General features: G+C 42.3%; 1 protein-coding gene across 2 annotated transcripts in view; it reads right to left on the bottom strand.

Moving 5' to 3' along the window:
- The window catches only part of LOC129713653 (uncharacterized), a 30,437-nt gene extending 10,442 nt beyond the window's left edge, over positions 1-19,995 (bottom strand). The window contains exons 1-10 of one of the 2 annotated variants that reach the window (XM_055662882.1): positions 19,871-19,995; positions 19,622-19,717; positions 12,796-15,555; positions 9,108-9,333; positions 7,914-8,044; positions 7,606-7,765; positions 6,540-6,679; positions 3,584-3,718; positions 1,154-1,311; positions 287-413 (exon numbers count right to left, since the gene is read on the bottom strand). In XM_055662882.1, the coding sequence (XP_055518857.1) occupies positions 287-413; positions 1,154-1,311; positions 3,584-3,718; positions 6,540-6,679; positions 7,606-7,765; positions 7,914-8,044; positions 9,108-9,333; positions 12,796-15,555; positions 19,622-19,709 (3,925 nt within the window). In that variant the 5' untranslated portion in view covers positions 19,710-19,717; positions 19,871-19,995. Of the gene's footprint in view, positions 1-286; positions 414-1,153; positions 1,312-3,583; positions 3,719-6,539; positions 6,680-7,605; positions 7,766-7,913; positions 8,045-9,107; positions 9,334-12,795; positions 15,556-19,621; positions 19,792-19,870 lie in introns of those variants that run through there. The other variant, XM_055662890.1, reaches the window with a different exon arrangement.
- Positions 19,996-27,572: the final 7,577 nt, after the last annotated feature.

Below are 27,572 nucleotides of genomic sequence, written 5' to 3' on the forward strand. Positions count from 1 at the left end.
TTGGTCTGATTATCATGAATCATCTCATCTTCTAATATTATTTGAGAACCAAATAGCATGTTTTGGGTGGGGGAAGGCAGGAGAATGGAGTTAAGAGGCAGAGATAGATCAGCCATGATTGAATGGTGGTAGACTTGATGGGCCGAATGGCCTAATTCTACTCCTATTCCTTACGAGTCATTTTTAAGCCTGTTGTCATTTAAGAAAAAAGGGAACGTCATGGTTCAGACATTCACACAAAGAATGGATTTTCTGTTTTTTTTAAATGATTATCTATAGCTCTTACCATTGTTTCCACATGCACATTTTCCACTGTTAGTTGAAGCTCCACCCCAAGAGTTTATTTTACGTCCATCCTTTGACACCCACCAACCCCAGTGTTCCCCGAGGAAGCGGATATGGCGACACTCCAACTATCCAGGACAAAGATATAAACAATTGTTTAATGAGTTAAAGTTTCTTGAACCATATCCTTCAGTGAACTCAGATGTAGCAGATAACTGTGTCTGAAAATTTATTTTCCTGTCGGTACCTTGTGTATATTAGTATTTCCTCAGATATAAAAATCTCAAAAGTCAAAACATGGAAACATGCTGAAGCTACTTTAACGCAGTCGCTTACAGGGACTGTCAAAACTGCATCAAATACACGTATAGGCTGCTGTCTCTAAGGTTATAATGCAGCAAAATCATCACGTCTATATTTGGAAGCTACCCATCAGACATTGATGCCTCTGCCATTTTGAAACAGTTTGAAGATGATCAAACAACAATTTTTGCATTTTGCTTCCACTTGAAAAAAGGAATAGTGGGGCTATATAAATGAAAGGAGGACTGTGAATAGATGACAACTGAAATACAACTGAAAACTGATTTAAATTATTCTTATTTGTTAAAAAAGGAAAGTTTGGATAAAGACTTCAGCCACTAAGCAGTACCCAATATTCTTTTTTTTCTCTTATTCCTCAAGGACAACTGTTTGTTTCAATTTGCAGGTCACTAAATGCAAAAGTAGTCAACAGGGATACAGGAAGTAACCTGGATTATTGAAAGGATAACACATCTTTAATTAAAGATAACAAATACACATGGAATCTGCAACACAGTCTAGTGCCGCAATGCATGAGATGTCAGTAATAACGTGAATGACTTACGCTGATATATTGTTCACAGGATTTTGAGATCTCCGTCAATGCCTCAAGTTGATCAAGTGATGCCTGATTGTAACTAATGATTTGGGAATAGCACCCAGCCTCTTCACAGGGAGTCACACGCTTTCGTCCCTCCGAATCATGACCTATCACTGTGATACCTTAACAGACGCAGAAATCATGACTTTCAATAAAGAACCTGGTCACTGAAAAACAAATAGATCAGCTTTTTGGTTCTCTATTGACATGAGCATTAACATGCTTTCATTATTTAATCAAATCTCAAATATTGGCCTGCAGTGCTGTTTATTTAAGACAAGCATCTGATATGTGCATTGTGTATGTGCATATATGTGCATGTGCATGTGCATTCAAGCTGTTCTTCTTCAAGGAGACTGATCTGTAAGAGAACCTACCGCTAATCAGAGCATCCTTACCAACGATCACAGTATGTAAAGCTCTACCGGAAGGCATTGCAAAAATTGCATTGATCATTGAGTCTGTCCAAAGCAAGCGCTGTCTGCGGAGGGCGCTCACCCCAATCCACCCCATAACCCTCCTACCATCAAGGTACATAGCCAAAAGGTCGTTAATCTTAATTTTTCAAATCGTTTGCTATGTCGCTCTTCAAGGGAGATGCTAATGATTTCGAAATAAAACAATTAAATTGACTAAAATTGCAACTACATATAAAGAACCTACCAAAAGTTAAAAGAAGAAAAACTACCCCAATCCACTGAATGCATACCAAAACAATCATTTTGACATTCAAAATAAAATTAAATTACTAAAATTGCAACTAAATAAAATACCAAAAAGTTAAAAGAAGCGTACTGAATGCAACAAAAACACATTTTGAATTCAAATGAAATATATTAGGCCTGCCATCAAATTTTACTTTAAACAAAACATACAAAACCACCCCAGGTTGCCTAAAATTCTCATCCTTTGTTTTTTTTTTTTTTTTTTTAATTTTTTAAACAGGGTTACTGCAGAACTAAGATCCATCAATCGTCAGTCATTGAACTGCAGTGTGCCGATAACAAGTACAAGTGCACATATTTGGACGGCAAGCTCCAAGGCATCACTGAGGCACGAGGAAATATGGGCCTGATCACTTGCACTATAAAAGGCCTTTGGCAACCTGCCAACACTACACAACACTGCCACCTCCACCTCCTCCTCCTCCCCAATTCACCCTCCCCCACCCAACAAACTGCCAACAATAAGTATCTACAACAAAATGCTGGAAAACCTTGATCCCTTTCTATATTTCAGTGACAACAAACAGTGATGAGTTTCATCTCCACTTTGGGTTCAGCAGCACCCTACCTGAAGCAGGATGTTAAGGGATGCACCAACTCCCACATGACCTACCCGTGCACCCCATCAAACACTGCCTGCCTCACCACAGTCTGTATGTATCATTTTGGCCTCAATGGCCCCTCAGTGGAAGTGGCATGGTGGCGCAGCAGGGCAGCAGTAGAGGTGCTGCCTTACAGTGCCAGAGACCTGGGTTCAATCCTGACTATGGATGCTGTTTATATGGAGTTTGTACGTTCTCCCTGTGAGCTGCGTGGGTTTTCTTCGGGATCTCCGGTTTTCTCCCACATTCCAAAGACTTACAGGTTTGCAGGTTAATTGGCTTGGTATCATTGTAAATTGTCCCTAGTGTGTGTAGGTTAGTGTTAATGTGCAAGGAATTGCTGATCAGTGTGGACTCAGTGGGCCGAAAGGGCTGTTTTCGCACTGTATCGCCAAACTAAAAAAAATAAATAAACACAGGGAGTGCCCAATATGAGACACCCTTTATATTGACAGATCCATTTATTTCTTCACTCAATAGAATTAATATTACTAGTTGGGGGAGTCCAGAACCAGGGGCCACAGTTTAAGAATATCGGGTAAGCCATTTAGAACGGAGACGAGGAAACACTTTTTCCACACAGAGAGTTGCGAGTGTGGAATTCTCAGCTCAGATGGCGGTGAAGGCTGGTTCTCTGGATACTTTCAAGAGAGAGCTAGATAGGGCTCTTAAAGATAGCGGAGTCAGGGGATATGGGGAGAAGGTAGGAACGGGGTACTGATTGGGGATGATCAGCCATGATCACATGGAATGGCGGTGCCGGCTCGAAGGGGGAGATGGCCTACTCCTGCACCTATTGTCTATAGTTGGGCATTAGTTGGAATTTTGCTTCTTCCAGGAACCAAAGGTCAAGATTCCATTCATATGACAATATTTTATATGAACCTGATCACAAACGCATTCTATGCCAAGGAGAATTTACCTTGCTCTTTCCTACTTACCATTTCAACAAAGCTTTACAATTAATTAACTGATAAAATTTGAAACCCATATAAGCATGATTTTGTTGAATAATACTCCACTTGCTATTGCCATAAGTTAGAAACTAGTCTCCATAGATGACGAACCCGTTGCAGAGTCAGACGTCATGTCACATTCCACAGGGAAAGGATCAACTCCAGTGTCCATGCCATCGGGATCTATGGTGAACGTCCCAGACTCCTGAACGCCGGCACTCTTTAAGGCTGCACAGGACTCCATAACTGTGACAAATTCAAAGTAAGATGTGAGGAATATCTTTGTACCCTACAGTTTTATCAAAAAAAAGTCATCATTTAGTCTTCACTGTTTGGTTTGCCATGGTCTGTTTGCGATTTTCAAGTTTTGAGATTGTTCCAAACATTTTTTGGAGGTACAGTGTCACTGCTCACTCCAGATTCCGACAATTGGCAACATTTTTGTGAGATGGGGGGGGTTCCACATTCATTTTGATTTAAGGGGGGGGGGGGGGGGGGGGGGGGGGGGAAGATTTAATAGGAACCTGAGGGGTAGCTTTTTCCACACAAAGAGTGGTGGGTTTATGAACGAGCTGTCAGAAGAGACTGGTGCTATCACAACATTTAAGTAACATTTAGACAAGTACTTGAATGGGACAGATTTAGACGGATATGGACCAAAAATGCAGGCAGGTGGGACTAGTATAGAAGGGCCAGTGTGGGCAAATTGGACTGAACGGTCTGTTTCCACAATGTAACTCTATGCATTTAATTCCATTGTCCCAACGCTGAACTACAGTCAAGGTGGAAGGAAACAGTCTTGGCATTAACAGGAGAATAGCTTCCGTTGGCTGCAACTGAAGCAACTATTTGGCACTTGAGTTATTATATGCACGTTAGACACAGATGATACAGTTCCAGACAGATTGGCTGAAATTGGATCAGATTTCTGGTTACTATTCACATAAGGCCTCATATTTTGGGGAGAGGCGTGCACTGCATCAGACCCGTTCACACATACCAAACCAGCAGTGGTGTCACTTGAGAACTGCCAATTTAACAGCTCTAATTGTGACACTTTGCAGGGGAAGTGAAGGGCCTGTCCCACTTGGGCGTCATTTGCGCGTCACGCAGGTGGCGAGTGAAGATTTTGTGAATCCCAAAATCCTGGGGCACCGCATGTGACCGCGCATCGCTGCCTACGCCACCACGCCTCACCACATAGAAACATAGAAAATAGGTGGAGTAGGCCATTCGGCCCTTCGAGTCTGCACCGCCATTCAATATGATCATGGCTGATCATCCAACTCAATATCCCGTACCTGCCTTCTCTCCATACCCCCTGATCCCTTTAGCCACAAGGGCCACATCTAACTCCCTCTTAAATATAGCCAATGAACTGGCCTCAGCTACCTTCTGTGGCAGAGATTTCCACAGATTCACCACTCTCTGTGTAAAAAATTATTTTCTCATCTCGGTCCTAAAAGATTTCCCCCTTATCCTTAAACTGTGACCCCTTGTTCACGCGCCATGCGCGCGTAATGCACGCCATATGCGCGTCGTGCATCGTGGCGCTAAATGATCTCGCGTAAATGACGCGCAAATGACGCCCAAGTGGGTCAGGCCCTTCAGTTTGCAATTTGTAAGTAACTCCCAAATTTACATGCATTTAGCAGGTGTGGCTGCACAGAAAATTGCAAAACACACAGTGCACAGTGGCGTAGCAGTAGAGTTGCTGCCATACAGTGCTGGAGACCCGGGGACAGTTCTGACGGTTATCTGTACGGAGTTTGCACATTCTTAGTGACCACGTGGGTTTTCTCCGGGAGCTCCGGTTTCCTACCACACAAAAACGTATGGGCTTGTAGGTTAATTGGCTTCTGTGAATTACCCCTAGTGTGTAGGATAGTGCTAGTGTACAGGGTGATCGCTGGTCAGCATGGAATCGGTGGGACGAAGTGCCAGTTTGATGAACAGGACATATGATGAAAGAATGGCTTATATTCACTGGAATTTAGAAGATCTTATAGAAATATATAAACATATTTATTGAGGGAATCTTGTAGAAACATATCAGATTCTTTAGGAATTGCACAGGCTAGATGCAGGAAAAATGTTCCCCATGCTGGGAGAGTCCAGAACCAGGAATCACCGATTAGGAATAAGGGGTAGGCCATGTAGGACTGAGATGAGGAAAGACTTTTTCAACTTTCAGAGGGTTGTGAATCCACGGAATTCTCCACCACAGAAGGCAGTGGAGGCCAATTCACTGGATGTATTCAAGAGAGAGTTAGATATAGCTCTTAGGGCTAACGGAATATAGGGATATGGGGAGAAAGCAGGAACAGGGTACTGATTCTGGATGATCAGCCACAATCATATTGAATGTCGGTGCTGGCTTGAAGGGCTGAATGGCCTACTCCTGCACCTATTTTCTATGTTTCTATGCTGTATCTCTAAACTAAATGCACAGCACATCTAACACATCCACATAAAGCTGTGTGGAGAATGAAGGGAAACTGGCAGAGGTAGCAGGTTCTCCTCCACAGTTTGGAGAAAAGCAGCCAATAGATGGTTCAATTAACCTTTCATCCTTATACCTAGGTCAGATAACCAATCAGACCTGCTCCGGTTTATCTCCAGCAAGTAAGAGGTGCAGGAGGAGGATTTCAATCTGCTTTCTAACCCAGCAAAGAAAATGTACAAACTTTGTAACTTGACAAATGCTTCCTGCATTGGTTTTAGCTCACAGGTTGTTTAACTCGCCCCATGGATATTTATTGCAATGGAAAACCTAGGAAGAAGCTTCAGTGTGGTATTAAGAACTAAACTGCTTGATAAATTAAACAAGAGGTGTGGAAGACATTTCTCCTTTTTACCTCCTTTTAAACATTTACTTAAAATTGTGTCACACAATGAGTAAATTAAGCTCCTTTGTATGTTTCATTTGTACATCGTGGGATAACAGATGAGAACTGGTTACAAAACGGATATTGTGAACCTGTTGTCTATGCCAACAGTAAGTTCCATTTACAGATCTCAGAACTTTCCGTTAGGCTACAAACTAAAGCCTGAGAGAGTGACTTACCCAGGCAGATGACTCCAGCACGTTGTCCCATTGCACAGGTACCATTCCTTTTAACGTCACAGTCCTGCACCGTCACCTCACTTCCCCTACATTTAATATAAGAGATTGCCTGTTGACTCTCAAGCCCACTTCCATCAACCCTGAAAACCAAAACAGAAACATGGGAAGATTAAAGCAGGAGTCATTGAAATCAATGGTGCCAAATAGCAGAAGTTGAATGTAAAATGTAGCTGCTACTTAATTGCGTATTTAGTGCTACCAGCACAAGATAATTTTCCAACAGACATCTATCCCTCCTCATTACACTGACGTCAACTGCTCTGCAGTGCTACCTTTCTCTTTAAATGTTTAACCTCCTCAGCTGCACCTTTTGATTTGAAATACACAATTTATCCTGTCCAACACTATCCATTTCAAGCTTCCTTAAATCCTTAGATAGCACACAGCAGGGAAACAGCTAAATTTACTGACAGTGCAAAATAATTGGTAAAGCAAGTTATGAGGAGAATGCCAGGTCTGTAAATAACAAGAGAGAAGTAAAATGGGCAGAAATTTTCAGAGCCAAGATGCGGATTGCTTTTCTTTTCACAGATGCTGACTGACCTTCTGAGATTTTCCCACATTTGTTCTTATTATCTCAGATTTCCACAATCTACAATTTGCTTGGGTTTTCATTTAGCATATATTTTGGAGTTGTGCAAAGGAAATTCTAAGCCACGGGCTTTAGTTTGAGTATAAACAATGAAAACAGCCTGTCAGGTGTCACACTTAACACTGACAGTCCATATATCCTAGGTACGATAATGCTGGAGAAACTCAGCGGGTGAGGCAGCATCTATGGAGCGAAGGAAAAAGGCAACGTTTCGGGTCGAAATCCTTCTCCATACATCTTATATCATGCAGCTCATATCTTATAGGACTCATGTCTGAAGAAGGGTCTCGACCCAAAACGTAACCCATTCCCCTCCAGAGAGGTTGCCTGTCCCGCTGAGTTACTCCAGCATTTTGTGTCTATCTTTGGTTCAAACCAGTATCTGCAGTTCCTTTCTACACATATCTTATTTACCTTGTAGATAAAGCGGGTCCAGTGAAGCCTAGTTGGCGGCACACTACAGTGGCATCTCTATGGGTCCACTGCTTAGCACATATTCCGCCCCATTGCCCATCAGACTCAATTTCTATTAAGCCATCATAAATAGTCTGTCCTCCAACCAGACGAATATAACCTGCAAGTAACAGAGCAGGAAAGAAAACATGCCATGAACTTTAGGTTCTGCTAACTGAGTTGGCAACTTCCAAGTCTAGCACAACAAGGAGAATTCCAAATCAGCAGCATGTGGAGAGATTGCTGACCTCCACTGGATTGACATTTACCTGTAGGGATTTGGAAAGTGCTGAACCGTGCTGAAAATCCCTCTAGTTCCATGGAGGAGTCAGACCGCATGATGATGCTCATTACGGTGGATGATCCCTGGAGCTGTGGTGGCACTTTAGATCCACAGAATCTGATTTATATGATTGAACAGCAAAGACAACATTTTAGTATGCAGGAAATGCTTTTATGTAAATAAATACATAATTAATCATAAATTGAATCACATTACATTAATTTGTAAGCTACTCATACCAGTGCCAAAATGCCTGGTTTTAATCATTTCTTAAATGTTTCCTTCTGCCTTTAACGATCATTAAGAGAGAACCACAAAATAAAGAACAGGAATTGGTTCCAGAGATCAGGAACAGCAACTTCCCCCACTGTAATCAGATTACCGATCAGACCTCTCTTTTGCCAAATTAGAATTCCCGATTTTTCAATCTATCACATTGAGTCATACAGCATGGAAACAGGCCCTTCAGCCCACCCTGCCCATGCCGACCAACATGCCCCATCTATACCAGTCCCACTTTTTTGTGTTTGTGGCCCATATACTATTCCTGTACCTGTCCAAATGTTTTTTTAAACATTGTGATGGTTCCTGCCTCAACTATCTCCTCTGACAGCTCATTCTATATACCTATATTCTACACTCAGAGTATTATTTTCCCTTTTAGCATGCAAAACAATGTTTTCCCATTGTATCGGAGTGCAAATGAAATAATAAACCAATACCATAACAAAACCCAAAAATAGATGTTGAGGTTCAATTAACAATCATTAAGAGGTTCAATTAACAGATCATTCCTTGAAAGCAATTAATGAACTAATTGGGATTTTACAAAGAGAGTTTACATAGTCAGCCCACAAATTACCAGGTTATTGTATTCAATTTCATGGCTTTCCGCAGTGTTATCAGAATTTTAAGATGCTCCCGAGTACTAGAACCATTAGATGGCTGTACAAAATGTTTCGATAGAGATAGCCGTGAATGACTTTGTGCCTTAAATATTTATAATAAGATGGAATTTATTATCAAATTCATAAACCTTGCATGAAGAACAAATACTGCGTCCATACTCCTAAAACCTCAATCATTTCTTTTTCAAATATTTTTTTTTTGCACATCTTAATTATTATTTTTAAGGTTCTTATAGACTCACAAGTTGATGAATCACAAGTCCAGTGGTTACCTGCCCATTTCCACTTTGCTGGGTCCTTTGCCGTCGTAAACAACCACATAGTCGTACTTGCACGTTCTGTGCTCTTCGATAAACAAAGAAATAAAATCCAAACGGACGAGATATCCTCGAGGAGCTTCAATCTCCCAAGTGCAGTCCATGTCACTTGGGTAGGATTGTGGATAGTGTGGTGTCTGAAATCTTCCCTCAGTTTGTCTCATCACACCACCGCATGAATCTAGCAGGAAGCAGAGCATGCTTGGTCATATGGATGCTGCCTATTGAGGAAAACCTTCACACAGTGCACTTTATGATCTATATAATACACTATGTACATTCAAAATGTGATACTGAGAGCAATTATCACAGAACAAATATTTTCAATATTGTACAGATTAACAAGATTACAAATTTCTCCTACTTATGATTCACATTTTGTTCTTTTACTTAAAAAGCATTATCTCAATTGATTATTGGATCCAATACCGTTCTCATCTCATTCAAAGGATTCCGTGAAAATTTACATTATACCCCAAAAGCCAACTGTTTTAAATGCCAGACATCTAATCTGCAGAGCAGTTCCAGCATTTGTTTCAAATTTCCAGCCGGGGATGTGTCCTTTTTCTCATTTCCATCACTTTTTAAATCTCTCTCAACTGTTCTCATTCATTCTTCTCGACTTGCACCCTTACACTACACCCCCAAACAGATGAACCACAATCAGCAGACTGTCACCACCCATCCCCATATCAAACCCCCTCACCTGTATCCACCTATCACTCAGGCGTTGTCCCACCCCAGCTATTTTCCATATTTCTCCCCGCTACTGTAATTAATGAACAAAGGGTTCTGACCTGAAATGACATCTGTCCATTCCCTCCCCAGCTGCTGTCTAAACCATTGAGTTACTCCAACACACACACACACACACACACCTCCTTGCTTGCTTGCTCACTTTCCATACTTCTGATCATTTACTTTAATCCTTGAAGTTAATCCTTTTCTCTCTCTATTTAGACCATGCACTCCTGGCATTCCCTGGGTCACAGTCCCGTGAAAATGCTGTACAGAACTAGATAAGAGACGCAGCATGGAAACAAGCCCTCTGGCCACCAAGTCCATGCTGATCATTGATCATCTATTCATACTATTTCTACATTATCCCATTCCTACAAACAAAGGGACAATTTACAGACACAAATTAACATTTTTGTGATGTGGGAGGAATTAGGAGAAAACTCACGCAGTCACAGGGAGAATGTGCAAACTCCTCACCCAATGTCAGGATCAAACCTAAGTCTCTGGGACTATGAGGCAGCAGCTCTATCAAGTGCACCACTCTTCCACCTTAGTTGTATGTTAAACAGCCAGAACAACATGCAACAACCAAAGCTGACAGATCCCACAGCAATGGATGCGATTTAAGCTTTACAGTCCTTTGAGTCTCTTCATAGTTAACCATTAAAGAGCTTTAAGGAAGATAAAACTCTAGGAAACATTTCCATCCTCAGCAATGGCTGGGACCAGCATAAGAAAACCAAAGAAAAAACTTCAACCAAAAGTGCAGAATAGAGGATTCATCCCAACTTCCCCTTTCACAGAAACAAATAGAGTCAGAGTCATACAGCATGGAAACAGGCCCTTTGGGCCAACTTGCCTACACCAGCCAACATTCCCTGCTACACTAGTCTCACCCACCTGTGTTTGGTCCATATCCCTCCAAACCTGTCCTATCAATGTACCTGTCTAATTGTTTCCTCAATCTCCAACTAATTTGAAGCAGCTGAGCGAATTGGCACAGCAGGATCTACAGGACTGGATAACATCACAGCTGTGGTACTGAAGGCCTGTATATGGCAAAAGCAATGGGAGGAAGAGCGGAAAGGACGGTGGTTCTACAGAGTCCAGAGGAAAGTGGGAGAAATGAGATGTGCAGGAAAAAACAGAAAAGAGGAGACAGTAATTTCAAGAATTAGATTTGGACACACTGGTCTGAACAGTACACTTTTTATAATAAACAAGCATAATACAGGCAGATGTGAATACTGTGGGCAAGAAGAGACAATAGAGCATGTCATTATACATTGTGAGAGGTATGAGGAGGAGAGAGGACGGATGAGTGAGCAGTTCAGAAAAGAAAGAGTACAATTTGATTTAGTAGATATTTTGCAAGGTAGTTCATATAAGTGCTATCAAATCCTGTTGCTTTTTCTTAGGGTAACCAATTTGTTCGGAAGGATAAAGGTTATTAGTATATGTAATGGTGTTGTTTGATCCACACTCCATGCCAGTTGGTGGCAGTAATGCACCAAAAAAGTTGTTTGCCAACCGCCAAAAAACACTACATAGAAGAAGAAGAAGGCCTGTATGCCAAAACTCGCTGCACCTCAGGATAGGGTGGTCAACATAGATTTCAGCACATTGGCCTTCATCAGTCAGAATATTGAGTGTAGAAGTTGGGTGGTCATGTTACAGTTATACAAGATGTTGGTGAGGCCACATTTAGAGTATTGTGTTCAGATTTGGTCACCGTGTATTCGGAAAGATGTTGTCAAGCTTGAAATGGTTCAGAGAGGATTTACCATGATGTTGCCAGGACTCAAGGAACTGAACTACAGGGTGAGATTGAGCAGGATAGGGCTATATTCCTTGGAGATTAAAAAGATGAGGGGTGATCTTATAGAGTGTACAAAATCAAGAGAGGAATAGATTGGGTAAACACACAGAGCCTCTTGCACAAGAGTAGGGGAATCAAACACCAGAGGACATAGGGAGGGGAGATAGATTTAATGGGAACCTAACCTTTCTTTATTACACAAGGGTGGCAGTTATGTGAAACAAGCTGCTGGAAGAGGTTGTTGAGGCAGGTATTATTGCAACGTTTAGACTGGTACATGGATAGGCTAGGTTTAGAGGGATATGGGTCAAACACAGGCAGACGTATGTAGATGGGGCATGTTGGTCGGCGTGGACAAGTTAGGCTGAAGGACCCATTTCCACACTGTACAACTCTATGACAATGAAAGTTGCCATCAGCATATACCAAAGGGATGAAAGCAAGTAGGCAGGGTGACACTAACTGTCCTTGACATCAAGGCAACATTTGATCAAGGGAGGTATAGAAGTTTCCTGGTAAAACCTGTCAGCGATCAAAGGGAAAAACACTCAACTAATTATAATTACTCAGATCAACTATCTTCAGCTGCACCATCATTGACTCTTCTTTCATCAGAAGTCAGGCTGCTTGCTGATGATGCAGTGTACAAATACCTTTACAAATCTTCTGCAAATGAAGCAGTCCATGTCTGTATGCAACAAGAACCTGGATAACATTCAGGCAAATGGTGATAAGTGAAGTATGATACTGGATCCACACAAACGCCAGGCAATAACCATCTCCAACAAGAGAATCCAACCATCTCTCCTTTATATTCAATTTGATCGCCTAGTCCCCCACAGTCAGTATCAATATCTTGAAAGTCACTAACTAAAGTAGAACAGCCATGGAAATTCAGTGGTTACGAGAGCATGATAGCATGATAGTACATTGCATAGGATTTCATATTTAATGATTATTTTGTGACCCTGTAGCATTCAACTTAAACCAAAAGGAGGTAGATGTGCTTGATATATAATCTGGTTCAGGAACCTTACACTTAAAAAAAGGTACATTTAATGACAGAAGTATATATTGATTTACCTGAGGACATAAACGAGGAAGTGAAAGGAAGTAGAGTATCTCCTTTTGGTGTTATTTCTTTGGTGACAGCTGAAAAGCTCAAAGTGCTCATCTGATGGAGCTGCAAAAATGGTTCATCGGTGGCAGGTATTTGTACAGAAGCAGGGCTCATAAATGATGTAGCTGGCAATGGAGATTCAGTGCTGTCATCTGTGACATTGGCAACATTGGTTACATCCAATGAGGTAAAACCCTCCACCATGAAATGTGTCACAAAATATGAGCCAGACTGCTCTGTTGGAACTCCTTCTGTCTCCACTTCAACAGAGTCTTCAGAAGAATTTAGTAGCACCGTGCTGTTTTCACTAATTATGAAAGATGGCTCAGAGATATTGGGATAAGTTTTAACCGACTGCATTGGAGTTGGATCTGCATTTGTTAGAAGGTGAATATCGCTGTCATTTCTGATCATGTGCAAGTAATTCTTACTGGTCGCTATGTTGATAGAATTTTTATCTGAGGTCACATCCTGCTGTACATTCTTAGAGTGTATGAATATCCGAGGAATACTGCTTTGGGTTGCTTTCTGATGAGCCACACCTTTTTGCCTTGTTTTTGCATCTTTGCTGGAAACAGTTAACTGAACATTAGATATGGTAGATACCATTTTTTCACTTTTTGTAGATGTCAGAAATCTGCTTTGAGTAGTTATTCTGAACAGGACTGAACCACTTGCTGTTGGCACCAATCTTAATGCATTATCCACACTGTGTGCAGTTTGTGGTGATGTATTTACTTCGCTGATTGTATCTTTACGTCTATTTTTGTCTGCAACAGTTGTTTGTAATTCTGGGTTGTGTGGAATAGCTGCATTTGGTTTAGCCCCACCATCCTTTCTGGATCCAAATGATTCTTCGTTGTTATTTAGAAGCAGGTTACATTTTATGTTTACTTTCTCCACCTGATCTTTGATGGACATCTCTGCTTGTGAAAAGCCACTTACTTTGAAGGTAGCAGACTCTACATTTGTCCCCGACGTGAACGTTACTGGAAAAGTGACTTCATCTGGACCAGATGTAGTCAGCCGTATATTGGTGGCTGCAGTTTGTGGAAGACTTGCCTCAGTTATTTGTAAATGGTTCATTACTGCCCCATAATTGTGTCCTGTTTCTGAAAGAGATTTATTATCTTTCCTGATGAAACCAAGTTGATCTATTCCTTGATTCTTTGGATTTGTTTCGTTTGGATACCGGATATTATCAATCCTAGCTGTCTTAAGATGAAAAGCATTTCCTGCATTTGTTATTTCTGGCAACGCTGTATTGTATTTTATTGATGTTACACTTTGAAAAATTTGAAGATCTGAACTGAGTGCTTGAGCTTCTTCCACTTCCATTACCCCATTTGTGTTTACAGAGTCTAATTGGGCGACTTCTCCTTGAAAAGCAAATTTGAGTTTTTTCCCTTTCTTCTTTTCTATAAAAGGCTTCTCCATGTTCAACTCTGAGTGTGTGCTATTAATTACATCAGCACTCTCACTTTTCCATTCTGTAGCATTTGAATCAGATGAAGGGAACCGTCTTAACCCATTCAGAGAATCCGCTATTAGTTTCAAGACAGTTTGATGATGTTGACCCATTTTGTCATTACTCACATCCTCCAAGGACAGTCCAGGTGTTACAGCCCCCACAGAGGATGAAGGTAACTCTGTGCCAAACGTATTTGTCCCAGATCTTAGTAATGTATTACTGCTTTCTGTAATAAATCTTATAACTGGTGATATTTGAGATGTAGATTTTAAAGTCACTAAATGCATATTTGGTTGCGCAGTTTGTGAAGTCACAGAGTTGGTTTTAGCAGATTCAAGGCCAGCAGTTGGGATAGCAACCCCAACATGTTTTTGCTGATTAAAAGAACCTTGAGAAGGTCTAATATCTTCATCTCCTGCATCATTATTGATTGTAGAGGTTGTAAATCCATCCACAGGCACATTCCAAATGTGTAACAACTCTGCAGCAGAAGATGTCGATGCATTTCTTATCACTTCAGTTTGGTTTTCATTTTTAGTCCCACTTGTATCAAAAGCTGCAGTAACTTTGCCTTTTTCTTCAGTCTCCAATGAATGCTTACAATTTGAACATTTATCAGAGTTCTCAATGTGCAAAGGTTCCTTACTGCTCTCTGCTTCCAGACTGTTGATGTGAAAAGCAGTTGACGATTTTACAGATAGGACAGAGGTTGATGTGTCCGTGCTATATAGATGTGTACTGTGCTCACTCAGATACAATGGTTTTGCTATATTGGAAAACTGAGCATTTATATCTTTCTGTGTCCTGATCTGTTTTGGTTTAGGCATTTCTCGTTTCTTGGAAACATTCTTCCTTGAGGAAGCTAATGTTCTGATCAGTGACATGTTCACTGATTTGCTGTTTAAAATGTTGTCTTCCAGTTGTAGCAATTTATTATAATTAGAGCAGTCATCATCAGGTTTATAACAATACACATCCCATTTTTCCTGCAGGTTTTTTTTGACACCATATGATATTATGCCTACTTTGTTTAGGCCACAGTTCCAGCTTCTGTGAATCCTCGGATAACCTACTTCTCCTGACAACAGCCAGCCTGCCCTGCACTCCTCTAGACCAGAAAGGCATGCGGTATGAAGTTGATCCCTAGTTGCCATCACAGCTCCAAAGCTTTGTTCACAAGCCAGTTTGGCAGCAGGAAAAGTCAAAGAATAACGATTCTGCCGATCATAATGAAACACACCACTCACACGCCCTGCAGGAAAGGAAGCATGTCATTTAAAAATATGCACTCGAAAAATGTATTTGATACATCTCCTTAAGAGATTTTTTTGTCATTACATTTTCATGATCTAGTTCCACAACTAAATTCTATTTTGAGACATACCCTTGTTACAATCATTAATAGTTTATCATTTTGCAATTAAGGAAAAACTAAAATAATATCTGCTAAATATAAATAATACATATGCTGACAATTCAAGGCACTCTACCTGTTTTTCTAATACAGTCACACAGATGTAAAACTCAGGATGACAAGTTATAGCATTTAGTAAGCAATGACTTAAAATCTCACGGGGTACAGTTGGAAACGGCTAATGATGGACTTACTCCAGTGTAAGAGCACAATAAATACTAAACATATATTTTACTTTTCAGCATTTCTTTCATTATGGATCTGCCTTTTTTCCCTTTTAAAACCAAACAAAAAAAGTACACTGAGATTATAAAAACAGCAGTAGAATAAGAATTCCCAGGCCTCATCTTGGAATGCCAGGTGGTATCGTGTTCAGATGAGACTTGGTGATTCATATTACATTTCTGTTTTTATCATCTCAATCCTTGAATATGAGTGAATTTCAAGACAAACTCAGTCTCAGCATATTTGGATATAGACATAAGTATGTTCAGAAAATATAACAGTCATTGTCAAGTATAAAAATCATTGCACTCTCTATGCCATTACATACAAATTAATAAACTGGTACAATTTTGTATTAAATATCTAAAATTGGACCTGCATTTGGAGGTAGAATACTTCTTAATTGGGGCATTTTCATATCAAGATTTGTTTAGCATTAGAGGATGAATTGAAAAGGGCTTGCGTAGAACTAAAAACATGAAAAGTTTTCAAACATACAACAGACTTAACTGTAGCTGTTTTCTATTTCCAGTGCAAATTATAAAGTGGAAGTTGAGAAATTACTATTACATTGTAGACTAAAGAAAAATCTGCAGACATAATTTGGAACTTGCCACTTGGTATTTTGCAGTTTTCAGTGGGTCATTATCTGTTTTTTAGTAAGGTTCCTTGCTTTAGGACTTTTTAAAATCACATGCTAACAGCTACAAAATTAAAAATACATGAAAGGAAACTCAAAAAATTAGAGCATAATTAGAGGTTAGCATTACACGATTGATGATGTCAACTTGATCTCTAATTTCCAAATAAATGAAATCATTCCAATTACATGAAAATGCACTGTTTTCTGCCCTTCTGTTGGACAGCTTAGGACTTCAACAAGGAATAATTAGTATCACTGCGGATATTTAACTGCATGAGATTCTTCTATTTCTTCAGCATTGTGAAATGGAAAGCTAATTCTTTGATTTTACATAACTACCAGAAGCAGGAAGCAAAGGGTAGAGAACTGATGAAGGGAGTGCTTTACTACGTATGAACTTTTTCTAAAGAAGAATGATAAAGCAATAGAGGTCACGAAAGCTTAACAGTAGAGAACTGATGAAGGGAGTGCTTTAAGAGAGTCAGGAGTGCAATAAAATGGTAAATAATGGCTGTCCAGGCTGGATTTATGATTCTTATTCTTTTATAACCCCCATACCTGACTCTAGCCTCCCAACGTACCCTGCCATACGTGCTGGTAACATATTTGTGGCTTTGCCTAATTTTTGGATGAGTTCCCCTATCTGTGAAACTTTCTTCGTGCTTCACAACTCTATCCCCATCAAACAGATATCCATCTATCTTCTCTCCTTGGCTTGCATACTAGTTGACATTATTAATGATCCCATTTCCTCTATTTCAAACCTTCATCACTCAAAAATAACAGTCCTTGAACTCTTTGCCCTTCTCGGACCTCCCATTCATCTCCAAACACTTTGGCTATTACATTACTACAGTATCCCAATCGTTACTGGAACCCCAACCCTCCAATTAAATTTCTACCCATGCCACTGCACTAAAATAGCTTCACATCAAGTCACAAATTATATCATGCAAAACTGTGACATAGGCTAAACTGTCCCTTCTTACCCCAAAATATAATTGCCAAGGTCCTCCAAAAAAAAAAGATCCTTGACGTCTCTAATTTCACATATACAGTATATATATATATACACATATATAGTGCTTCTTGGAAGAAAAAGAAAAAAACACACCATCAGATTGTACAACTACATAAAAATGCCCATAACCATTTCATTGGCCCTCTCTTGACACTTCCATTGTATTATCTTGCAGAGCAATGTTGGACCAGAAACCAGAAATCTCCTCCAAAGGTTTTGGAAAGTAAAGCCATTGTCTTTACCTTTCTCCTTGGAAATTATCTGAGGCTGAACTATACTCACAACCTTGGTGTTATATTTGGCCTTGGACTGAGCTTTAAACCTGATAATCGTGCCATCTATAAGATTCTCATTTGCTCTCCATAACATTGTCTTACTCAGTTCCTTCAACAGATGCTGCTGCAGAAACCTTGAACCGGACCGTTCTACCTCTAGCCTGGACAACCCCTCTTAAACTAGAGATCAACACATTATATTGGCTGTCCCAAATTACACTGATCCATTCACCCATCCATCTCTTCGTCACTGATATTGCTATTGGTTTATTACTTCCATATGCAGCAAACTACATCTGCTTTGTGAATATATAACTTTGCTTTCTGCTCCCGAGGCAAATTATACCATATATGGGTGCAAGCATGCCATATGTGAATACAGAAGGTAGTGCAAAGGAGAAAATAAACAGTGCATAATGTAGTGTTCCAGCTGCAGAGAAAGCGCAGATAAAAAACATAGAGCAAGGGCCAAAACAAGGTAGATTGGAAGATTGGGAATTTGTCCAACAAAGAGTGTGATAATAGCTGGGAAGAAGCTGTTCTTGAATCTGTAGTGTTTATCTACATCGGTGAGACCAAGCGTAGGCTTGGCGATCGTTTCGCCTAACACCTCCGCTCGGTCCGCATTAACCAACCTGACCTTATGGCTCAGCACTTCAACTCCCCCTCCCATTCCGAATCCAACCTCTCTGTCCTGGGCCTCCTCCATGGCCAGAGCGAGCACCACTGGAAATTGGAGGAGCAGCACCTCATATTCCGCTTGGGCAGTCTGCACCCTAGCGGCATAAACATTGAATTCTCCAATTTCAGGTAGCTCTTGCTGACTCCTCCCCTTCTCAGCTCTCCCTCAGCCCTCGGGCTCCTCCTCTTCCTTTCTTCTTCTCGACCCCCCCCCCCCCCCCCCTGCTCATAGCTGTACATTTCTTGCAGTTCTGGGCAGAGAGTTGCAATACCAGACTGTGATGCATCTGGATAGGATGATTTGTATGCCATACATGTCAAAATTAGAAAGAGTTATTTGAGACATGCCAAATTTCCTTGGTTATCAGTGGAAGTAATGTATTTTCTTGGCCATCGCGGTAATATGATTGAGCCAGGCCAAATTGTTGGTGGTGATACTTATACTGATCAACGTTGGCTTCCATGTAGTTTATATAAATATTGTAAACATGCCCATGTATGTGTTCTATAACTGTGGCAACATCGTAGAGTTGCTGCCTAAGTGGAATTTGCACATTCTACCTGTGACTGGATGGGTTTACACATACCAAAGCTGTGTGCCTGGCAGGTTAATTGGTCGTCAGTGAGTAGGTGAATCTGAGCTGTGTTGATGGGAATGTGGGTAAAATAGGTTACATGGTAAATAAGGGAATGGGATTGGTCTATGAGCCAGATATACTTGATGGGTCAAAATGGTCCCCTGTCTCATGGGGAAATAACATTAAGTATTCTTAACATGCAGAAAGATAAAACAGATTCAAGGCAAATTTAACTTCCAGTGCTTGCTCTTATGTTGAAAGGTTAATACAGTCTGTGCCGTAAAACGATGTCTTTACATACTCTGAAGATGCTGCCCGTCCCGCCGAGTTACTCCAGTACTTTGTAAGATGTTTTTACTATAGCTACAGCACGAGTTAGCAATCGTACTTAAAGCGCTGGATTTAACTGGCACGTTGCGACTAAGTATTGATAATCCGATAACCACTTGGTTAAACAGAAAACAGCACGAAAACTACTTACTGCTCAGGTAGTAAGCGCAAGTTGGCCGCTGAGTGGAAACAGGGCACAAGATGGGCCACAACGACAACACGACCAGCAAGAGAAGCATTCTTGATTCTAGGGAAGCAAAACAGCTCAATAACTAACCGTGTTCGAACGGGAACAAAACATCAGAGGGGATTTATTTTTTTTAATCGTCTGCATGTTGCACGAATTACTGTTCTAACAAAAACGTGAAGGGGAAAGTGTAAGATCTGAAACAGCACTGACCTGGTGGCTGAAGCAAAGCGACCACTTCGACTGCTCACAGCGGTGGGACTAAAGGAAGGGAAGGGCAGCTTGAGGCATCCCCTGCCCCAGTATAATCAGCCTGGTGTGGGATGGGCGGTTTAGTGATCGTCTCTCCAGAGCAGGAAACTGCTTTCAACATAAGCTGACTCCTCCATACTCATCTCCACACAACTTCAAGAGGAAAGCTGTGGAAATAAAAATCGCCCCAGCCGACAAGACCGAGTGATTTTAAGTAAATTCTTCGACAATATAGCCTGAACTGTAGATATTTCCTAAATGGCTGAAAACAATTCTGGGCAGACTGCCTGGTTGAGATAGTTTCCTGCAAGCTCTAACCCCAAGGGTAATTGTTCCCGAATATAATAGAAAATGAAGCTAACCTATAACAGCTACATTAAGAGCAATTTCCTATATTTGGTTTTGGTTCCCAATTAAGCTTTATTTTGCAGATAGTTAATTCGCTTCATAAGTTTAATTAGGAGGCCGCCAGTAGTTTAAAAATGTTCCCATCGCCTGTTTAAGTGTTTAAGAAGGAACTGCAGATGCTGGAAAATCAAAGGTACACAAAAATGCTGGAGAAACTCAGCGGGTGCAGCAGCAGCATCTATGGAGCGAAGGAAATAGGCAACGTTTCGGGTCGAACCCCTAAGTGAATCCCTCTAACATTCACTAATTCGAGTGAATTCACTCATGCCCTCATTCCCACTTCAGTAACCCCACGCCCAGGACTTTCTCACGGGATTCAGGAGGATCTTCGAACTGCCAGTGAAGGAATCGAACTGTTATTAACTGCCATTTGCAGTGTTTCACTGTGGAATTGGAAAGTCGTTTTTAATTATTTGGAGAAATTTGTTTGCGTTTGTGGACGGAGGCAACACTGTATTTAAGCAGAAAAAAAACACAATGAAGGGAAGGAATGGGCTCCTTGTCACCTTAAGCCTGCTCAACGATTCGTCCCATTCATGGCCAATGTACAATTTTTCTGCACCGTATCCTCAACTGCTTTAATATGGATAAATAAACATCACCAAACAGCACCCAGACACGTGCACTACTGCCATCTCCCAGTGACCAGTCGCTCAGGCTGTCCGCAGCCGAAGTTAAAAAGGCCTTTGCCAGCGTCAATCCACGCAAAGCTGCAGGGCCGGACAACATTCCTGGATGCGTTTTAAGAGACTGTGCCGAGCAACTGAAAGATGTCTTCACAGACATTTTTAACATCTCACTCAGCCAGGCAGTAGTGCCCAACTGTCTTAAGAGTGCCACCATCGTCCCTGTCCCGAAGAAACCAAACCCAGCCTGCCATAATGACTTTCGACCAGTGGCTCTAACACCCATAGTAATGAAGTGTTTTGAGCGACTAGTTATGCAGCACATCAAAAATAGTCTACCTGCCGACCTAGACCCACTGCAGTTCGCCTACAGAGCCAACCGATCCACAGAGGACGCAGTCTCAACAACACTGAACCTCGTACTGTCACATCTCGATCGGAAAAATACCTATGCCAGGATCCTCTTCATAGACTTCAGCTCTGCTTTCAATACAATCATTCCGCAGCAGCAGGTGGAGAAGTTGGAGCTATTGGGGGTTGATGCTGGCACATGTAACTGGGTCCTGAACTTTCTGTCGCAACGGCAGCAGACAGTCAGGGTGGGCAGTAGGACATCAAAAACCATAGCCGTGAGCACTGGCTCACCCCAAGGCTGTGTCCTAAGCCCCCTGCTGTTTAGTCTGCTTACACACGACTGTACTGCTAGACTCAATAACAACTTCATCAACAGGTTCGCTGATGACACAACAGTGGTGGGTCTCATCAGTGACAATGATGAATCGGCGTACAGGATGGAGGTGGAGCTGCTCACAGGATGGTGCAAATCCCACAACCTCATTCTCAACGTGGGAAAAACTAAGGAGATGGTGGTTGACTTCAGGAGGGCGGGGAAACAACACCATACACCGCTGCACATCGACGGAGCTGATGTGGAGAGGGTCAGCAGCGTGAAGTTCCTAGGACTACATCTGTCTGATGAACTGACGTCCACGGCCAACACCACAGCACTGGTCAAGAGAGCCCAGCAGCGACTACACCCTCTCCGAAGACTACGTAAAGCAGGTCTCCCCACTACACACCTACGGACTTTTTATAGGGGGACTGTCGAGAGCACATTGACCTACGGCATCACTTCCTGGTTCGGGAGCTGCAAGGCGTACGAACGGCACCAACTTGACAGGATTGTGAAGACCGCCAGCAGGATTATTGGTGCTCCACTCCCCTTCCTGCTGGACATATACAGGAAGAGATGTATCAGCAGAGCCATCTCCATCATCAAAGACCCCTACCACCCATCGCATGACATTTTTCTCCATCCTGCCATCTGGGAAGAGGTACAGGAGCATTAGCTGCAAAACCAGCAGGATGCTCCTCAGCTTCTTCCCACAGGCTATAAGACTGATAAACGGACTTTGCCCCCTGCCAAAGTATCGCACACCAACCACCAACCACCAACCTGGACACACTGCAGCAGAGCCACTGTTGTGCCGCTGCCGATCGGAACGCCTGTTGAATGTTTAGTAGAGTGTTAAATTTGTTCGTGATACATGTATTTTTATTTCTATTTATTTTTAATGCACACTGAATGGACACTGGTTGAGCAACGTTTTTTTGTTTCCTCTGGGTATGTGAATACTCAGGAAATGACAATAAAGATATACAATACAATACAATACAATGACTGATCAGGGCTCCACTGACCTCCAGGTTTGAAAATTTCACCATCCGAATGAACTTTCTCTTCATCTCACATTAAATGGCCCTGCTACAGCCTTTGTTTTATATTAACTAATTACCTCAATGTGTTGCAAATAACACGCGTTGAAATAGTTTTTCTTATTCTGGAGCCCTGTTCATGTCGATGGTGACCACACCACTGCCAGTGTAGATCCCACCTTCTGCCAATGGAGAATGAATCGATGTGGGAATACAAGTAATTCAAGTCTATTCAAAAAAATTGGCACTGGAGTAATAATCCAATAATTTCCTTTTATTTCAACTATACATAAATTATTTATTTACCATCCTGTTACATTTGACAAGCATGAAATTCCTTTTTGAAATATGTTGACTCTTATTAGTTTCTAGATGTATTTCTATATATCTTTAATAGTGATGTCAATAACTTAAATAATGTTATGTTCTCTGAATTTATTATTTTTCGCTCTGTAAATTTGTGAATTGCTTTATTAATTATACTTTCATGAAATTATATCTTCATAAGTTCATAAGGGAGCAGAATTAGGCCATTCGGTCATGGAAATCAAGTCTACTCTGCCATTCGATCATGGCTGATCTATCTCTCCCTCCTAACCCCATTCCCATGCCTTCTCTCCATAACCCCTGACATCCATCACTTTCATAGCAATTTTTTGTAGCTATAAAATATCTGACCCAGTGTCTTACAAATTCGTTATTTGTACACACAATATGGAAGACGACTGAGTTTCTCCTTGATCCACATTCAACTAGGGAGATTAATTTTAATGAATGATCTCTAAGTGTATCTACTTGCATTTAACCCTTTCTATCTACTCCAACTCATCTCAATGACCTTTTGACTTGCAGAAGGAAGTGATGTGTTTGTTAGCCTTGTCGCACAAGGATTTGAGTTCCATATCGGGCCTTGGTGAGACACCACCTGAAAAGTTGTTGATAGTTCTTATTGTGTATCCAAGGGAGGAAATGCTATACTTGCAATGGAAGTGCAATGCAAGTTCACTGAATTGATTCTTAGGTTGGTGGGTTATCTTGCAAGCAGAGCTTCCGCAGATTAGGCTTCTACTATCTTGCCTTTGGAAGAATAAGGGACGTTCTCAATTCAATTAAATGATAGTTTATTGTCACATGTGCCTGGGTACAGTGAAATGCTACGTTTACCATACAACCCGGTAAAATCATACAACAGGTCTCACCTAGGCAGTACACAAGTGTCGCCACGTTTTGGCGCCGACAAAGCTACAAAAGTTTGCCGAACAGTCCTATCTACTGCCTTTTTATGGGAATTGACAGTAATAGTGATTCCACTGGCTAAGATGTCTAGAAGCAGGAGGCACTGTCTCAAAATCAGGAGTCAGTCAGTTAGGATAGAGATGGAAAGTAATTTATTTCCTCGGAGAGTTGTGAATTATTGAATTCCCTCCCCCAGTGGTATTGCAGAGTTGCTACGTATATATTCAAGCCAGAGATAAATGGATTGTCAATGGAATAAATAGATAGAAAGACAGCACAGGAAAATAATGCTGATGCAAAAGATCAGCCATAATCTTACAAGTGGCAGAGGAAGCAAAAAGGACAGAATTGCCCACTCCTCCTCTTTCTAGTGTTATTGTGTTTAAATTTAGGTTTATTATTGTTACATTTACAGAGGTGCAGTGAAAAGTGCAGCCTTGAGGTGCTCCCGTGCTGATTGTTATCAAGTCTGACACATTTCTACCAATACGACCAGACTGTGGTCTGTGAATGAGGAAGTCGAGGATCCAATTGCAGAGGGATGCGCAGAGGCCCAGTTCTGCGAGTTTGGTAACCAGCTTGGAGGGGATGATTGGATTAAATGCCGAGCTGGAATCAATGAATAACAGCCTGACATATGAGTTTTTGTTGTCCAAGTGGTCCAGGGCAGAGTGGAGGCCCAGCGAGATCGCATCCACCATTGATCTGTTGTGGCGGTAAGCGAACTGCAGTGGGTCCAGGTTTTTGTCCAGGTAGGAGTTGATTTGCGCCATGATCAACTTCTCAAAGCACTTCATTGCCACAGGCGTTAGTGCCATTGGTCGATAATCATTGAGGCACGTCACCTTACTCTTCTTGGGCACTGGTATAATTGATGCCCTTTTGAAGCAGCTGGGAACCTCGGACCTCAGAAGTGAGAGGTTGAAAATGTCCGTAAAAACTCCAGCCAGTTGGGCCGCACAGGTTTTTAGAACACGACCAGGTATACCATCAGGTCCAGGTGCTTTTCAAGGGTTACCCCTCTGAAGGATTTCCTGACGTTGGCCTCTGTGACTGAGACTGAGAAGGAACTGCAGATGCTGGAAAATCGAAGGTAGACAAAAATGCTGAAGAAACTCAGCAGGTGAGGCAGCATCTATGGAAGAAACATTGTCTGAAGAAGTGTTTCGACCTGAAACATTGCCTATTTCCTTCGCTCCATTAATGCTGCCTCAGCAGCTGCATTTCTCCAGCATTTTTGTCTGTCTTTGTATATTAGTCACTGAAAGTACGCATGCAGGTACAACAGGCAGTGAAGAAAGCTAATGACATGTCGACCAGAGTTGTGAATTTGTGGAATTCTCTGCCTCAGAAGGCAGTGGAGGCCGATTCACTGGATGCATTCAAGAGAGAATTAGATAGAGCTCTTGGGGCTAGTGGAATCAAGAATTATGGGAAGAAGGCAGGAACGGGGTACCGATTGTGAATGATCAACCATGATCACATTGAATGGCGGTGCTAACACGAAATGCCGAATGGCCTACTCCTGCATCTCTTGTATTGTATTGTATATCTTTATTGTCATTTCCTGAATATTCACATACCCAGAGGAAACAAAAAAACGTTGCTCAACCGGTGTCCATTCAGTGTGCATTAAAAATAAATAGAAATAAAAATACATATATCATGAACAAATTAACACTCTACTAAACATCAACAGGCATTCCGATCGGCAGCGGCACGACAGTGGCTCTGCTGCAGTGTGTCCAGGTTGGTGGTTGGTGCGCGATACTTTGGCAGGGGGCAAAGTCCGTTTATCAGTCTTATAGCCTGTGGGAAGAAGCTGAGGAGCATCCTGCTGGTTTTGCAGCTAATGCTCCTGTACCTCTTCCCAGATGGCAGGATGGAGAATATGTGATGCGATGGGTGGTAGGGTCTTTGATGATGGAGATGACTCTGCTGATACATCTCTTCCTGTATATGTCCAGCAGGAAAGGGAGTGGAGCACCAATAATCCTGCTGGCGGTCTTCACAATCCTGTCTAGTTGGTGCCGTTCGTACGCCTTGCAGCTCCCGAACCAGGAAGTGATGCCTGGTTCGGGAGCTGAACAAGTGATGCCTCTTGTCTGTGTACCTATGTCATCCATTGTTTTTATCCAGAGATGCTGCCTGACCTGCTGAGTTACTCCAGCACTTTTTGTCTATCTCAAATTTATTGGCTTCTGTAAATTGTCAATAATGTGTAGGATAGAACCAGTATACAGGTGATCGACCGTGGGCCGAAGGGTCTATTTTCACACTGTATCATTGAACTAAACTAAAGATAGACATAAAATGCTGAAATCATTTAGCAGGATATGCTGCATCTCTAGATAGAGAAGGAATGGGCGACCCTTCTTCAGACTGATTCAGGGAAGAGGGAGATAAGGAAAGAAAAGGTGTGAAAACGAGACAAAGGGGGTGACACTCCACGGGACGGTCCGCCCCTTCCTGCACCATCGCGTATATTTACTGGAGTTGGGGATGGCCGGAGGAGGTCTCCAACCGGACACAATTTTCGATGCTGCGCGGAGTCAGAGACGTTGCCAAACGGAACGCGGCGACTCTGATCCCGGCGGAGAACGACCAGCTACAAGCGCCCGCTGTTAGTCCCCATCGCACTGCCAGCTCCAGCCCCTTCCCCTCTGGTCTCCCTCGCTGGCTCCTTCCCCCCCTTTCCCCCATGGCTCTTCCCCATCTTTTCTCCGAGCTCTCTCCCCCCACCCAGCCCTCTGCCCACACTGACCCTTCGCCCACATGCCAAACCCCGCCCACCCCCTCCGCCCACACACCCCCCCCCGCCCATAACTACCTCCCACACTTCCCCCCGCGCCTGCACCCCCCACCTCCCACACCACCCAGCCCTAACACCCCCCCATGCCCACACCCCTCCGGGAAGGAAGGAAGGAAGGAAGGGAGGGAGAGAAGGGGAGAAGGAGAGAAGGGAGGAGAGGAGAGAAGGGAGGAGAGAAAGTAGGAAAAAAGAAAAAGAAAGTTGGAAAGATGGACAGAAAGAAAGAAGGATGGACTAGCCGCTGGCGAAATTCTAGCGGCTTGTACTCGCTAGAATTTAGAAGATTGAGAGGGGATCTTATAGAAACTTACAAAATTCTTAAGGGGTTGGACAGGCTAGATGCAGGAAGATTGTTCCCGATGTTGGGGAAGTCCAGGACAAGGAATCACAGTTTAGGGATAAGGGAGAAATCTTTTAGGACCGAGATGAGAAAATCATTTTGTACACAGAGAGTGGTGAATCTCTGGAACTCTCTGCCACAGAGGGTAGTCGAGGCCAGTTCATTGGTTATATTTAAGAGAGAGTTAGATGTGGCCCTTGTGGCTAAGGGGATCAGGGGGTATGGAGAGAAGGCAGGTACGGGATACTGAGTTGGATGATCAGCCATGATCATATTGAATGGCGGTGCAGGCTCGAAGGGCCGAATGGTCTCCTACTCCTGCACCTATTGTCTGTGTTACTGAACGTGCTCAGGGTTTCAGCACGTGCTGTCTCTACACTGCCCCCTGTGGCAGCCACTCGCAACGCAGTGGGCACAGATCCTGGAGGAGCTCCTCTGGGATCTATGGCAGTGGGTGACGTGACGGACGTCCGGCGGAAGGGTTTTCCGTGCGTGCCGCGTCATTAATCCCGTGGTTTCGCCCAC

Source organism: Leucoraja erinacea, chromosome 2 (genome assembly GCF_028641065.1).
Source record: "Leucoraja erinacea ecotype New England chromosome 2, Leri_hhj_1, whole genome shotgun sequence".
Lineage (NCBI taxonomy): Eukaryota > Metazoa > Chordata > Chondrichthyes > Rajiformes > Rajidae > Leucoraja > Leucoraja erinaceus.